Source organism: Henckelia pumila, chromosome 4, assembly GCF_033568475.1.
Source record: "Henckelia pumila isolate YLH828 chromosome 4, ASM3356847v2, whole genome shotgun sequence".
In the NCBI taxonomy this organism is placed as follows: Eukaryota; Viridiplantae; Streptophyta; class Magnoliopsida; order Lamiales; family Gesneriaceae; genus Henckelia; species Henckelia pumila.
In genome coordinates this window covers 141,300,417-141,317,307 of record NC_133123.1, presented here as the reverse complement: position 1 = coordinate 141,317,307, position 16,891 = coordinate 141,300,417, and the positions used below count along the sequence as shown (strand labels likewise).

Below are 16,891 nucleotides of genomic sequence, written 5' to 3'. Positions count from 1 at the left end.
ATACCGTGCTTTAGATGGTGAAAAAACAGCCTACGACTTGTATTTCAATTGTCATCAAAGGCTCTCGCATGCCAAAGGCCAATGAATAATGGTCGCTATCTTCTCTATGTACTAGCGCTAAAAATTATATTTCAATTTAAGGACAATAGTATATATCGATCTCGTATATATTTTACAGAACCATGTGATTTGTCGTCAAGATTTACACAGATTTTAAATAAATTGCAACAAATTTTGTATTTTGTAAGTATTGTTTTCATACAATGAGCCGAAGCATTGTTATCTAAACAAACAAGTCCATTGGACTTAAATAATGAATTTCCACGCCAGATGAGAACAGGATATGAAACACTTGGCATAAAAAATATATATATAGTGCAAGTGTCTCGTGTATATATAGTCTACACGGGACTCAAAATAGCACCATGATCTTATTCCGGCCTACTTAAATTACCACTAAGTTTAAATTAAACTACATATATCTCTCGCCCACAGGGAAAAGATAAAGCAAGAAAATGGTCGAGAGGAGCAAGATTCTGATCATTGGAGGAACATGCTACATCAGCAAGTTCGTGTTGGAAGCAAGCGCAAAATCCGGCCATCTCACATTTGCTTTGTTCAGAGAGAGCACCATTTTTGATCCTGTTAAAGGCAAAATCGTGAAAAGTTTTAAGAACTCTGGTGTCACCATTCTTATTGTACGGACGTTTTTGTATCCATTAAAAGATATATATATTGCGCTCCATCAAGTGATCTTAATTGATTGGATTGGACCCTTTGGCTTTCAATTACATGCAGGGTGATTTGAATGATCACGAGAGTTTGGTGAAGGCTATAAAGCAAGTGGATGTGGTCATATCCACTGTTGGTCTCTCTCAGTTGGCTGATCAAGTAAAGATCATTGCTGCTATTAAAGAGTCTGGAAATGTTAAGGTAATTGACTTCATTATATTTCGTGTGTGGTGTTATAAGTTCTTTGACACTTAAATTTCTTTTATCACTTTCTCATGCTCCATTTGTAAATCAACATCTTGTTGAATATTGTTCCACATCGGTTGGATAGAGTTCCTGAGAGTCATTAATATAGACAAGGACGACCCTCACCTCTTGAGCTAGATTTTGAGGTGAGTTAGGCTCAAGTCTCATTTCTAACATGGTATCAAAGCTCAGACCCTCCGTGTGTGTTGGACCGCCCATAATTGGACTGCCTATAATTAGGTCACCCGTTCATATCTCCACGCTCCAGATGTTCATTCCTGGGCGTGTGGGAGATGTGTTGGATAGAGTTTCTGTGAGCCCTTATTATAGACAAGAACAACCCTCACCTCTTGAACTAATTTTTGAGGTAAGTTAGGTCTAAGTCTCATTTTTAACACATCTGTTGTAAACTGTGATATGTGAATCCAAGCCAATTTTGTTCTATGATGCAGAGATTCTTGCCTTCGGAATTCGGGAATGATGCAGATTGCACTCGTGCTGTTGAACCAGCGAAGTCTGCATTTGAAACCAAAGCTCAAATCCGCAGAGCAGTGGAAGCACAAGGAATACCTTATACCTATGTGTCTTCCAACTATTTCGCGGGCTATTCGGTCCCAAAGCTAGCTCAACCAGGCGCTACTGCTCCTCCCAGAGATAAAGTGATTATCTTAGGAGATGGTAACGTTAAAGGTATTATATTTTTACATATATGTGTGTATATGTTTCTCAGCATTATCAATTCATTCAAATGATATAGTCCTCACTTTCTTCGTTTTTGTCCTCGCTTTATAGTTATCTTCAATTTTGAGCACGATATTGGGACATATACAATCAAAGCAGTGGATGATCCAAGAACATTGAACAAGATTTTGTACATCAGGCCACCCAAGAATATCTATTCATTCAATGATCTTGTTGCGTTATGGGAGAAGAAGATTGGTAAAATTGCAGAACAAGTCTTGATACAAATTGCAGAAGCTCCTCCGATCCTTCTCAACATAATACTCTCGATCAACCACTCAGTTTTTTTAAGGGGGATCAGACATACTTCGAGATCGAGCCGTCGTTCGGGGTTGAGTCCTCGGAGCTCTATCCGGAGGTTGAATACAAAACAGTGGAAGAGTATCTTGGTCAGTTTGTTTGAGAAATCTTGTTAATTATAAGGTGTTTTTATAGTATGTGATGTGCCTGTGTTATTATATTATTTTGAAGGGAGTTGATATTTATACTCCATTTTTTGTTATTTGCACTCCATTTGTGAATAAATTTTCACTCCACTTTACACATGAAGTGGAGTGTAAATAACACAAAATGAAGTGTAAATATCAACTCCCTATTTTGAGTTAATGAATAAATAAATGTGTGTGTTTCTTATTATTACGACTAGTATCCAAGCACACGCTATGCGTGTGGTACAGTGGTAGAATGTAATATTAGAATGATGTCATCAATTACAGATCAAAAAAGTTTTCAAATGATACAAAATTATTATAATATAGTAAAGATTATTATGAAAATTATTTGTTTATAATTATTCTGATAACATAAATTATCTTGATTAATTAAAAAAGATACAATAGGAGCCCAACTACATGACCACCGGTTGACGTGTCATGTCGTGCATCCAATATATATATATATATATATATATATATATATATATATATATATATAAAGAGTAAAATGTATTTTGGTACATGAACTATTTGTAAAATGTCATATTAGTACACAAACTATTGAAAATGACTTAATTGATATATGATTCAAATAAAAGGTCAATTTTACCTTTAATATGAATTAATATTATATTGATTAATTTTCAAATATCATATTTTATTAAAAATTAATATATATATATATATATATATAATGATAAAAAAATTTCAAGTCAAATTATATAACAAATGTTGTAATATATTGTTATGATAAAAATATAGATCACCGAAGTCTGTTGATCTTGTGTTTAAATGATTGAAACAAACATATTCACCATTTTAGTTTTTCAATATTTGATACAAAAATTTTCAACATTAAAGATTAGATCATGAAAAAATAAATCTCAAAGAAAAAATTTCACTCATTGTCTCGATTTACGTAGTTCTAATAATCCAAAATTTTTCCACTTGATTTAATAATTTATAAATTTATACTTTTATTCGCACTTGAATTAAATATTAATTAATAAATATTTATTTATTTAATTATATTTTATCGTTTTTAAATATATATTAGTCCTACATGCATATGATTTATTTATTGACTTTGTGGTTTTATTAATATATAATTTATATCAATTTTTTTAAATGGATAATTATTTACATTGATAGAAAAAATATCATTTCATTATATATTATTTATATTTTAAAAATATAAATAATTTATTAATGAAATCATTAATAAATTATTTATATTTTTAAAATATAAATAATTTGTTAATGAGTATTTTTAGTTTTACATGCATATGATTTATTTATTGAGTTTGTGGTTTTATTAATATATATATATATATATATATATATATATATATATATATATATATATTAATTCATATTAAGGCTAAAATTGACCTTTTATTTGGATCATGTACCAATTAAATTATTTTCAATAGTTAATGTACCAATATGACATTTTATCAATAGTTCGTGTACCAAAATACATTTTACTCTATATATAAATAAGGGGTGAATTGCCATAAAATACCTAAATCAAATGTTGAGTTATTCCTCAGTCACTCTGTCAGCATTTTTATGTTCATGCTCCCTGACACAATTATTTATGTCTTTGAGCTCCCTAAAGCATACCAAATACCATAATACCCTCTTTTATTTTTCTAATCCCCAAAATACCCCTTTTATGAGTTTCTCTTTCTTCCGACTTGCTCTATTTACGAGAAAAAAGAGGTTGGTGCATGATGATGATAAATAAATTGAGAAATTCTTGTAGACTACAATCATTATACATTTTAACCCATTTAATTTAAGGTTGTTTTTTTGTTCTTTCTTTCACACGGTAGATTTAAGGTTTTTTGTTTTTTTTCTTTCTTTCACACGGTAGAAAACATTTGGTTTGATTTTTTTTATGAAATATAATTTTTTCTGTCAAATTTTTTTATTATTTAATAATATCTATAACATATTCATAATTATGATCCAGTTACACCCAATTTGTTATTATTTGTTTGTTGTAGTAGAATGAAAACATGAAATACTTAAATGAGTAGACTAGAAGTATAAAAATTTATTTTCTACTCGATTTAAGCAATTGGAGGTCAAAAATTTTCATTGATGCTATAGAGAATTTCCATGTGATAATGAATTGTATTTATAATTTTCGTAGATGAATTATTTCGTTAAATTGATTAAATGTGTAATTGTGAGATATATTTTCCAATATATATATATATATATATATATATATATATATATATATATATATATATATATGAAGTTCCCGCAAAAAAATAGTATACTATAAAATAAAATATTTATTATTGATGCATTCATCCATCGCATTAAATATTCAAAAATAATTAAAAAAATAAACACATAATAAAATGTGAAGTATTATTTATTTATTTTTAAAAAATAAAATTAAAATTGGACTCTTTTCATTTAATTTCAATTATGATTTTGAGTTTTGTGTTACTTTTGTAAATTTAGTTTTTTATACTTTCTATTGTATTAAATAAAATATACAATTTTAATATAATATTAATTTTTTAAACCTTTTTAAATGAGTTTTTGGTATATTGATTGTTCGTAATTTGTTGTTGTTATTATTATTATTATTATTATTATTATTATTATTATTATTATTATTATTATTATTATTATTATTATTATTATTATTATTACTATTATTTTTTTTTATTATTATTATTATTGTTATACTTTAATCAATTTTGAATTTTTGAGAATATTTATTGATTGAAAAGTTTAATAGAAAAAATGATATATGGTTTTTTTAAGATTTTTTTTATATTTACTTTATTAATAACAGTTACACCCAACCAAGATAAATAAGTTAATTTAATTTCAAAAGACTTATCTTCTCATTTGAAATTATTTGAAATGGCAGAAATTTTTGTTATATAATAATTTTTATAATATTTAATATTTAAAATTTAAATATATTCATTATATTATGATAAGATCGGTCACGGTGTGTAGAGGGGGTGAATACACACTTTTAAAATATTTTGATCTACAATAGCTCGGTTCTTGAAATATTGAGCACCGATGAATTAAATCGAGTTTGATTTTCAAATCAAGCGGAAGACACTCAAAATAATTCTTCGTATAAACTAATTTAACATTTTGTAAATCATTTTAAAAGGATGCAAGTTGATAGATGAAAATAGTTTAGTTGAAGCATTTTATCAAACACTTTGAATGCAACATTTAGGTATTTTATCAAACACATAAAATGCTTCAACAATGAAATCTAAAACAGTAGCAATAAACAAATGCAAGAAATAAAGAGGCAAGGATTTTTTTATGGATGTTCGGAGAATTCAACAACTCTTACGTCACCCCTTCTTCCTCCTCGAAAGGATCAACTAGAAGACTTTGATTTATACAACTCATTTGTACAAAATCAATCCGGTTTAGGACTTACCCACTGCCTAAATAAGAACTCTAGCCACTACTCGATTGTAGGCCGCACCCTCATAATCCGCATAATGTTTTACGTCTTTATGTCAAAACTAAAAACACAATATTTAACGTCTTTGTGTAAAGACTCTCACTCAACTAATCTATGCAATACATCTCTCTTTTATATGTGAGTTAGTTGGGTGTGAAGAACTTGAATTTTCACGCTCAAGAATTCTAATGTGTTCTTCACACCTTGGGCTTTGCTCTCAACTAGCTGATTTCTTCAAGTAGGCTGCCAATGCTTTGAATCTCATTGCAAATCTTGTGTTTGAACTCCAAGATGTTGTATTTATAGGCTCCAAGAGTGATATAGCCGTTAGAAATAGAAATAGAGCCGTTAAAATACTTTTGTAATGTTTCTGTATATTTTCTTGAGCTAAACTGAATTTCACTAAACTGATATTGGTAAACTGAATTTGGTGCGAAACTGGTACTGTATCAGTTTCGGCACTGTAGCAGTTGAGCGATCTTCAGTTTGGGTAGGTAAACTACTCTTGGCCAACTTCAGTTTAGGTAGTAGTTTAGCAAGCAGAACTGAGTTGATAAACTGGATGCAGTTTGGCATGATCCATTGATATCTGGGCAACGTGATGAATACAAAAGTTGTAGTCCTTGATCTCAGATTTCCAACTCCATCAAAATCAATCAATTCGGAGTTCATATCCAAACGTTATGCTCGAAATACCAGAGCTGCTCAAAATCGGTTTAACACAAAATCAGTTGAGTGCATATGAGTAGTTTAGTGCTATATCTCTTGATCCGTTGCTTTTTGGGCAAAGTGATAAACATAAAAGTTGTAGCCCTTTCTCTTATCTTTCCATGGAATCAAGAATAACTCAATTCGGAGTTCATATGCGAAAGTTATGCTTAATAAACCAGTCTATTCTAGAAATTCTGCTCTGCATAATTTATGTTTCAAACCAGTAATTTCAACGCAGTTTAGAATCTCCATAGGATCCGATTCTGTGAGACCTCGATTCTAAACCACTAATCTCGGATTAAACAACAAGTAAGCGAACAAGAATCCAAGAGTAAAACAATTCAAAGTTTTTTTTTTTTTTGTTTTTTTTTTAAACGCCGCGCGCCCGCGCGAGGAACCAAGCTCGCGCGTGCGCGGGCTTCAACAACCGAGACCAACCAAAGGCTCGTGCCCGCGCGAGGTACCAAGCTCGCGCGCGCGCGAGCAAACAATTCAGAGGCGCAACGGAGGCCTCGCGCGCGCGCGAGGAACGCCTCGCCCGCGCGCGGAAGGCCTGGGCAGAAAATGCTCAGGCTGCAGAAAATAAAGAAAGGATTCCGCGCTTGGTCCGACATGCCTTCAAATACATATGCAATAACAAGGTGTAGGGAAACATTCCATAACAAGTCATGCTTTCAGAAGGCCTAAAAACAACCAGAAGTCTAAAACGATACAACAACAACATACTTCGATTTTAGATTACAATTCGAATACAATCTAAGTTCGATTACAAAATTCGACTTCTAAAACAACAAGGCCTCACGTCTATCATCTCAACCACCTAGCCATGTTGCCTCTGACTCGGTCCTGCCCCACCTGTTGCCAAGTACACATACAAACAAAGACAACAGCCAGATAATCCGGTGAGAATAATATTCCCAGTAAAAAGAGACAACATGCAATAGCAGACAAGCATTCCAAACGAAATGCATCAACTTCCAAATAATCAATTAACAATCATGCAATTCCCCAAGCATATCTAAAACTCAATTCATATGCATAAATGCAATGCATGTCTTTAAAATCTGGGATTATCAAGTCGGATAATCAAAAGAGTTGCTGCTTTTGCTTTTGGGATCCCGATGACGAGATCACGTAAACGACTCACCGACTCTCCCGATCGAGGTGGTGCTACGTATCTCCATCCTCTAGACTTTGGTGCGACTATAAGGAGTATGCTAGCACTAGGTGAAACGGCTACACCCAGGCCACTCACAATATAATCCCCAAAACATCTATCATCAACAAGGGCCGTCCTGCCCGCTACTCAAATCAAGGATTCATGGCTCAAGATGAATGCAATGCAACATAACTCAATCAACTAAATTCAAGTAAAAGCAAATAACATGCAAGTATGTGATTCTTCGGAACACTCGAATCAAGTCGGATTCGAGTCACACGTTCCATTCCAATCTAAGTCATCTTTTACCTCTTTTCAACAACATCGATGCTCCAACCTGGAAACAACAACGATTCCTCAAACAAGATTCAATCAAACAGCCTCAATCGATAATAAGAGAATCGATACGATACCGGCTCCAATCTCCAAGTTGCACAAAGCTGAAATCTCGCAACTCCACTGGCCTAAAATCAATCTGTACAAGAAGTAATAAGGGCTCGAGATTAACATACAACTCAAACAAAGGCTTGGCTCAACAATTCGAACCGATAAACAATCCAAAACTCAAACCGACGGCATAACGGCTATAATCTGATCAAACCGAAAATGCAGACAGCATAATATCAAGCCAAACAACTCATATCAATCAACATTCAACCAAAACAATCTAATTCCAACAAATCACAAAATCCCATTTTTCGAATAAACTTCCAAAATTCATAACAAATCCGAACGACGCTCTATTTCGAAACTGACAGACAATAAACGATCAGAACTCCGCCAAGAACAACATACTCCAAACTCAATCAATTCTAACGACATCCCAAAATTAGAAAGAACCTGATCGTAGAAAAACTTACGATAGAACGAAGCTCTCGCAGCCGTGATCGCTAATCTGCCTTCAGAAATAATTTCCAACGGACGGATCGAGCTCGGGGAGAAATCTAAAAGCTTGAAATGGGTTTGAGGCGTCTTCAATGGAGGGAGGAGGCGTGAGGGAGGAGATGAAGTGAAGGAAAAGAGTCAACACTTGCTTAAATATCTATTTAAGTCCAAATTTGCATTTTAGTCCCTTAAAAATCCAAAATTTGCAAAAAGGACCCTGATCAAAATCAAGTCGGCTCTTGAATTCTGGAATCTCCGATTATCTCAAATAAAGCCGATTAAGATAAAATCGGGGCGTTACAGATTCAGTCTTCAACTTGTGAAAATGATTTGTAGATCATTGTCTTGCCTTTCCAACACATGGTGAAGCGTTCCATTCGGATAATTGAGCTGCACAATATAGCCAATATACCAGAACTGCTCGATGTAAACTGCTTTTGTATTTCTGCTAAACTGATGCAATTCAGTTTGGTATTCCGACGTCAGTTTGATCTAGATAACATCCGTATTTGCTCAACTGACGTGAAATACAATATGTTCCAAATTAAGTTTTCTTTGTATTATATTTGGCGGATAATAAATTGCATCTCTGATCTATGAGATATCATCAAAATAGTAGAGCTCGCCAGAGATTCAGTTTTGCTAACTTTGAGTTTTGGCTTCCATTTTTAGTTTAGCAACTTCACACTAGAGTAAATATGTTAGAAACACAATAACAAGTTTTGTTATCATCAAAATCAAGATTGCTTGTGTTACAAAAACCCAACATATTATATCAAAATTTTATATAAATTATTAAAACGTGCACTAATAATTATTAATTTTAATTGTTAACTATACAAATTAATAATCTGTGCATCTCATATATAAAATATTAGTTAGTTATAATGGTGAAGCATCGATTTATATGTGAATTGAATCAACAGTAGACACGTTCAATTCAAAATATTTTGGTACTATTTTACGAAATCAAAGTACAAAAACATCTAATTTGGGTAATATTTAAAGTATATTGAGCACTAAAACAAGTAAATTGAATATTCGAATGGATGAGATCATTTAATGTCAATGTTCAATACAAAATTTTTGGGTATTTTTTTATGAAATTGAAGCATTAAAATACCTAAATTTGGGTACCAATTAAAATAAATTGAGCACTAAATCTCATAAATTGGACATTAAAATTTATAAGAATATTTGATACCAATATTCAGCCCAATAAGTATGCGCATTGTTATTTGAAAATTAAATAAAAATTTAAGCATTTTTTTGTGCAATCAAAGTGCAAACGGTTTAATTTGGATGATCTAAAATGAAGTGGCCTTATTCAAAAGAATAACATAAGTAAATATTATATACTTAAATACACATTAATGATACCCAATATAAAAATCGTTAATGATTATTACCTCTTATTCATTAAGTATACATATTTTTTTTTATTAAGTATACATATGTGTTTGTATTAAGACACGACGATTCCCTTTAATATTCATATTCAAATTTTTAGGTTATGTACCAAATTTAAAAAAAACTAACACTGCATTTGCTTTATTATCTTGAAATTAGCATATCTTGTATCCATTACGATGTTGTTAGTGTCTTTAATCGGTAAATTAAAATTATGGTAAGAAGTTGTTTCATATATGTTATTCATTAATAATATATATGAATTTGAATTAAGACGATGACAATTTTTCTCCAAATTTATACTCAAATTTTCAGGTTATGTACCCAATTTATAACAGATAATACTAATTTCGCATTAAATTATCTTGAAATTGACATATTTTGTGTCAATAATGGTGTTAGTATCGTTTAATTGGTTGATGAAAATTATGATAAGAAATTGATTTCCTAAATCTTAATTATTAATTGTACATGAGTTTAGATCAAAATGACGATGGCCTTCCATAGACATTCATGAACCCTACCAAGAAGTTGATCACATGTTTGTTAATCTTAATATATGTTATGTGTCAAATCTCATTAATAATTCTATTTAAAATAACTAATCACATTCAAATTCGATGGAGACAACAATCTTCGCACCGAATACTCAAATTCGATAACAATGTGCTATATTAACTCATGTATGTATCATATTTATACTTGGATGTACCTGGTTTAGTTACATATGTACCTTCTTTAACTATTTTATTATTTAGGTATCAATTGACATTAGTATAGTTTTTTGTGTAAATACTCAAATTGGAGAAATATGTGCTATATTAACCTCGTTATGTACCTTATTTTAATACTATTATACCTTATTTACTTGGAAATATACCATCTTGAAGTGAGTAATTAAATCTTTAGATTATACTTGACAATTGATATAAGTGAAACTTTTTTGAATAGTTATTATATGGTTTTAGTATCTCAAATATATATATATATATCTATACACACCACTAATGGGTGGGAATTGAGATATTGGTGATCTCTAGTTGAAGTCATAGCATATAAACATTCCATAGACATTCATGAATCATTTACCAAGAATTTGATCACATGGTTGCTAATTTTAATATATATTCTTGTGTGAAAATCTCATTTATAATTCAATATTTAAAATAACTAATCACATTTACGTTCGGTGGATACAACAATCTTTCCATCGAATACTCAAATTCAATCAATGTGCTCTATTAACTCCTATATGTACCATATTTGTACTTGGATGTACCTGGTTTACTTACATATGTACCTTGTTTAACTATTTTATTATTTACTTATCAATTGACATTAGTGTATTTTTTTTGTGTAAATACTCAAATTGGAGAAATATGTGTTATATTCACCTTGTTATGTACCTTATTTCAATACTATTGTACCTTATTTACTTGAATCTGTACTTGATAGAATGGATATATTGATAGAATCTTTACAGTAAGAAAATCACGAAAAATGTCAATTTCACCATGAAATTTACCCAACTAATTTAAGTGATTACATAAAAGGGTAATTACATTTGTTGAATCTATGGATGATGTGCTCGATTGACTCTTATACGCACCCAATTGTAAATTTAATGTACCATATTTTATTTGAATGTGCATCAAAATGTGTACATTTCCTAGGTTGGGCAAAAAAATTCCCAGCACTCATATGATCTGTAATTAATTGAAATCAATTGTTATTAATGGCATTGAAATCAATTGTTATTCATTGATCCGAATTATCTCATATGGTCTGTAATTGCATCAAAAGATCCAATAAATATATGTTATTGATTATTGTACATTTTGAATAGCAGAAGAGAAGATCTTATGAATTTTAAGAATTTTCAAAGAATTATAGAAAAAATATTTCACAATTGATTTACTAAAATGAGGTTTTTAATTTGTACAATTCATAAGAGATTCAGAATTAATTGACAACATTACAAATATTTGAATTGGTTTATAACATAATGAAACTTATGCACACTAATGTCCATATGTCATTGTAGACACTTTAATCATTCAAATGTTATCTCTTATAAACATCAATACAAACAATTGATAGGCATACAATTTGACACCCCATTATAACTAATTCATTAGATTATTTTTAATTGATAAATAATTTTCCCTAGCATTAAATTCAATAATTCGTGACATTTGAAAATCTACCACATAATTAAAAAACTTACTTCTTTAAATAAATAATTAATCTTAACAAATTATAAATCCAAATCATTATCACTATGAAATTCTCCGTAGGTATTAATCAAATTTTTTTTGACGTTCAATTACTTAAATAGAGAATCGAAACTTAATTAATTTTTATACTTTAAGCCTACTTATTCAAATATTTCAAATATTCATTTTATTTTAATTTCTAACAAATTGGGCATAACTTGAACACGATTATGGATATATTTAAGGATATTATTAAACACTATTTTTAAAGAAAAAAATATATTTTCATAAAACAAAATCAAACTAAATGGTTTCAACAATGTGAAAAAAGAAAAAAAAATAACGAGATAAAAATGTACAATAATAGTATCTACGAAAATCATATGAGTTTGATTAAAAAAAAAAAGAAGAAGGTAATATTGGTTTAGGTAAATGCAGTGAAGAAGAATAAAGATAAAATAATGGAAAAGAAAAGGGTATTATGGGGTTTAATAAAACAAAAGAGGTTTATGGTGGTTTGATAGGCTTTAGGGAGTTTAAATTAATAAAAGAGTTGTGTAAGATAGTTTGAACTTAAAAATTCTGACCAAAGTACTGAGGAATAATTTAACTTTTGATTTAGGCATTTTATGATAATTTACCGATAAATAAGTGCCTAATCTGCATACATGAAGTCCAATTTCAGTGACTCCCTCGAAAAAATCAATCAATCTACGACTTCGATGTATCTCAGTATATGTAAGAGGCCCAACTCAAGTCATTTGGGCCACATTTTCACTTATTGGTCAAAAAATAATAAAGGTCCATTTCCGAAAAGTTGGGAGAGCCGCCGCTGCCGCGGAGGGTTGAGGAGAGCAGAATTTTGAAAGGCTGGGTTGTCCAAGGGGAATGGGATAGATAAGGAAGCCTTTGGATCCAACTAAGAATTGGGCTTCGTATTCCGACAGGCCTTATAAATTGTAGACCTGAAATTGGACTTCATGAATTGGACCTCCATGAACATTTTTTCGTAAAGTGTCTAATCTACATCATATGAAGCCCAATTTCAGTGACTCCAAACTCCATCAACCGCGTTTCATTGTAAACTACTAAACAAGTACCATATATGCATTGCATAGTGTCTACTGGAGAATTATTATTTTTCAGTTGTTTTTAAATTAATTATTTTTTTTTTCATATTTTGTATTGAAAGTGACGTACTATCTAAAAATGTTGAAATATAGATAAATATAGTATTAAATCTAAAAATATAAATAAAGATAGAATTGAAAATAAAAAAAATTTATTTCAGAAAAATAAAATAAAAAATGTTATAATATTAATTTGATCGTAATTTTAAATAAAATTTCACCGAATCAATTAGAAGGTTAGAAGTTGATTACATAAAAGAAACTCAACTTCAATTAGCGCCTAATAAGATAGTAAGATATATGAGGTCCAATTTGGAGTTTGGACCTCATTTCTCTTAGTGTTTAGTTTATTTATTTATTTAAATATTTTTAATTCTTTATTCGAGGAAAGATACATAAAAAGAAAATGATCTTGAAAACTAATTTCTTCATTATTATTGAGAAAAAAAGTACAGAATAATACAAATAAAATGTTGCGAAAAACTGGAAATCGTAAGGAAATTTGAAAGCTTTCGACAATTAAATATTTATCCTTACGCAACTAACAACGAAAGATCCACTGTTTTGGTACTCAATTCATTCACTAATCAGTGACTTGCTAACCTAATACATCACCCACCAAGGAGTTGGTGTACCTTGTAACTTAAAATATACATTCTTATATTTAAACTGTTGAGTTCAAAAATTGAAAAATAAATTAGGTATGAGCGCAAATTAAGTGAACATAGAATTTTCAAGACATGATTTTTGTGAGATGAAAATGAGGTAAACCATAAAGCTCTTACAAGAAGGTCTCACAGATCAAGACAAAATACTTATTCACGAGAAAATATGGAGTAATTTTTATGTCAAAAAAATTTAAGTATGACCGGATCGACGATGTAAAATTAAGTTGGATTCTTACTAAATTGATATAAAAGGTCAATTTTATTCAAATTTTTATATCTATACCTTGCTTTAGATAGTGAAAAACGATCTCCGACTTATAATTTATTTGACTTCAAGATCTTAAATTTTAAGACGTTCCAAAATGACAAAAATATAAGACTGACTAGCTGAAGCAATTATAAGCCAATAAGCACCTAGCATTTACTTGAATGTTACGAATAGTCCTCATTGTCATCAAAGGCTCTCGCAATATGCGTATGCCTAAGGCCAATGAATAATGGTCGCTATCTTGTCCATGTACAATGTGACCATAATTAGAACTCAATTAATCCGGACGTTATCATAATCATCATTACCAAAAATTATATTTCAATTTAAGGATAATATTATATATCGATCTCTTTATTGTACACAACCATGTGATTGGTCGTCAAGATTTACACGGATTTTAAATAAATTCCCACAAAATTTGTAATTTATAAGTATTTTTTTTATACAATGAGCTGAAGCTTTGTCCTACAAGTGAGATTTAAAGTCAATAGCTCGTATTGGTAACCATAATCATGAGTATTCTGTAATGGAGAATATGCTGTCACCACCACAATGTCCAAATTTATAATGTCACCATTTATCTCACCTCACAGTAGCTGCATTCTGCGCTTTTCCAGTTGTAAACGGAAATTTCGAATTCTAAATCAATATCTGATTAATGTAATTTTCAGGCTATTATGTTACCTCACAGTAGCTGCATTCCGCGCTTTTCCAGTTGTAAACGGAGATTTTGAATTCTAATTCAATATCTGATTAATGTAATTTTCAGGCTATTATGTTAAATGAAAGTTCATCTTATGTACATTAAAAAATAATGCGTGCAAGTTCATGGTAGTAAAAATAAAACAAGTAAATAATATAAAAATTGTATAAAGATTTTCTTTTTGAAAAATAAAATTGTATAAAGATTTGAAGCTATATATTGCAACTCTTCCATCTATCACTTCTTCTCAGTGGAAGAAATTATGACTTTTAAAATGTTCTCTCACACTTGTTTTCAGTGGAAGAAATTATGACTTTAAAAATGGCATCTACACGGATAACTTTTGGATTATTGATATACATACAACTAAAATAGCGGGTGTTAAAAATTAATTTCTCAATCAATTAGTTGATATAATATAATACGTATACTGCTTGTAGTGCAAGTGTCTCGTGTATATATAATAGCCTACACGGGACTCAAAATAGCACCATCTTATTCCCACATACTTATCATTTTAAATTAAATTAAACTAGATCTCTCTTCCTCGGGGAAAAGTTAAAGAAGAAGATGGGCGAGAGGAGCAAGATTCTGATAATCGGAGGAACAGGTTACATCGGCAAATTCGTGTTGGAAGCAAGCGCAAAATCCGGCCACCCCACGTTTGCTTTGTTCAGAGAGAGCACCATTTCCGATCCTGTTAAAGGCAAAATCGTGGAAGGTTTCAAGAACTCTGGTGTCACCATTCTTATTGTACATACCTGTTTTTGCATTTCCTTTGAATTCCACTAAAAGATTGCTTCCACAAGTGATTGGACCCTTTGTTTTTTGATTAACTATATATATGCAGGGTGATTTGAGTGAACACGAAAGCTTGGTAAAGGCTATAAAGCAAGTGGATGTGGTCATATCCACTGTTGGCAACTTCCAGTTGGCTGATCAAGTGAAGATCATTGCTGCTATTAAAGAAGCTGGGAATGTTAAGGTTGTCTTCATTTTCCTTCCTGTTTTTCTTATAAGGTTATTGCTCTCTTATGTGCATAAATCCAAACCATTTATGTTACCTACTGCAGAGATTCTTGCCTTCGGAATTTGGGAACGATGTAGATCATGCTCGTGCTGTCGAACCAGCAAAGTCTGCATTTGAAACTAAAGCTCAAATCCGCAGAGCAATTGAAGCGGAAGGAATACCTTACACCTATGTGTCGTCCAACTATTTCGCGGGCTATTCGCTCCCGACGCTAGTTCAACTAGGCGCTACTGCTCCCCCAAGAGATAAAGTGATTATCTTAGGAGATGGTAACGCTAAAGGTATGATATTTTTACATTTATGTGGGTGTATATGTTTCTCAGCATTGTCAACTTCGTTCAAATGATATAGTCCTCACATATCCATCAAAGAAATTATAAACGGTTTTTTCTTCGTATTTGTCTTCGCTTTACAGCTGTATTCAATTATGAGCACGATATTGGGACATATACGATCAAAGCAGTGGATGATCCAAGAACATTGAACAAGGTTCTTTACATCAAGCCACCCAAGAATATTTATTCATTCAATGATCTTGTTTCGTTGTGGGAGAATAAGATTGGTAAAACTTTGGAGAAAGAGTATGTTCCCGAAGAACAAGTCTTGAAACAAATTGCAGAAGCTCCAATCCCCATCAACATTATACTCTCTATCAACCACTCGATTTTTGTGAAGGGGGATCAAACATACTTTGTGATCGATCCTTCGTTCGGGGTCGAGGCCTCGGAGCTCTATCCAGAGGTTGAATACAAAACAGTGGAAGAGTATCTTCATCAGTTTGTTTGAGAAATCTTGTTTCAAAATGGTGCATGTTATAGTATGTGATGTGCTTGTGTTATTGTTTTTAATTATAATGAATACATATGCGTGTCTGCTTATTTTTTCTGTTTTTACTCAATCTCCATGTATTTAAATCCCAAATCATTAGAATATGATCCAGTACAACTAAACTAGCAAAATTTTAAGAAGTGCCCAAGCAATGAACAATTGTTATATTTTAAGTATGTGCATGCAACTTAGAAAACAAGCAAATCTAATTAATGCTGTTAACCAAATTAATTTTGAATCGATTGTTTCAGAATCAGC

General features: G+C 31.0%; 1 protein-coding gene and 1 pseudogene across 1 annotated transcript; both read left to right on the top strand.

The window, feature by feature from the left end:
- The first annotated feature begins 515 nt into the window (after positions 1 to 515).
- On the top strand, positions 516 to 2,122 carry LOC140866622 (isoflavone reductase-like protein; annotated as a pseudogene).
- Positions 2,123 to 15,250: 13,128 nt separating this feature from the next.
- On the top strand, positions 15,251 to 16,687 carry LOC140865369 (isoflavone reductase-like protein). The gene is made up of 4 exons (XM_073269983.1): positions 15,251 to 15,528; positions 15,626 to 15,760; positions 15,849 to 16,086; positions 16,221 to 16,687. The coding sequence occupies exons 1-4, from the start codon at positions 15,346 to 15,348 to the stop codon at positions 16,589 to 16,591; spliced, it is 927 nt and encodes a 308-aa protein (XP_073126084.1). The 5' UTR covers positions 15,251 to 15,345; the 3' UTR covers positions 16,592 to 16,687.
- Positions 16,688 to 16,891: the final 204 nt, after the last annotated feature.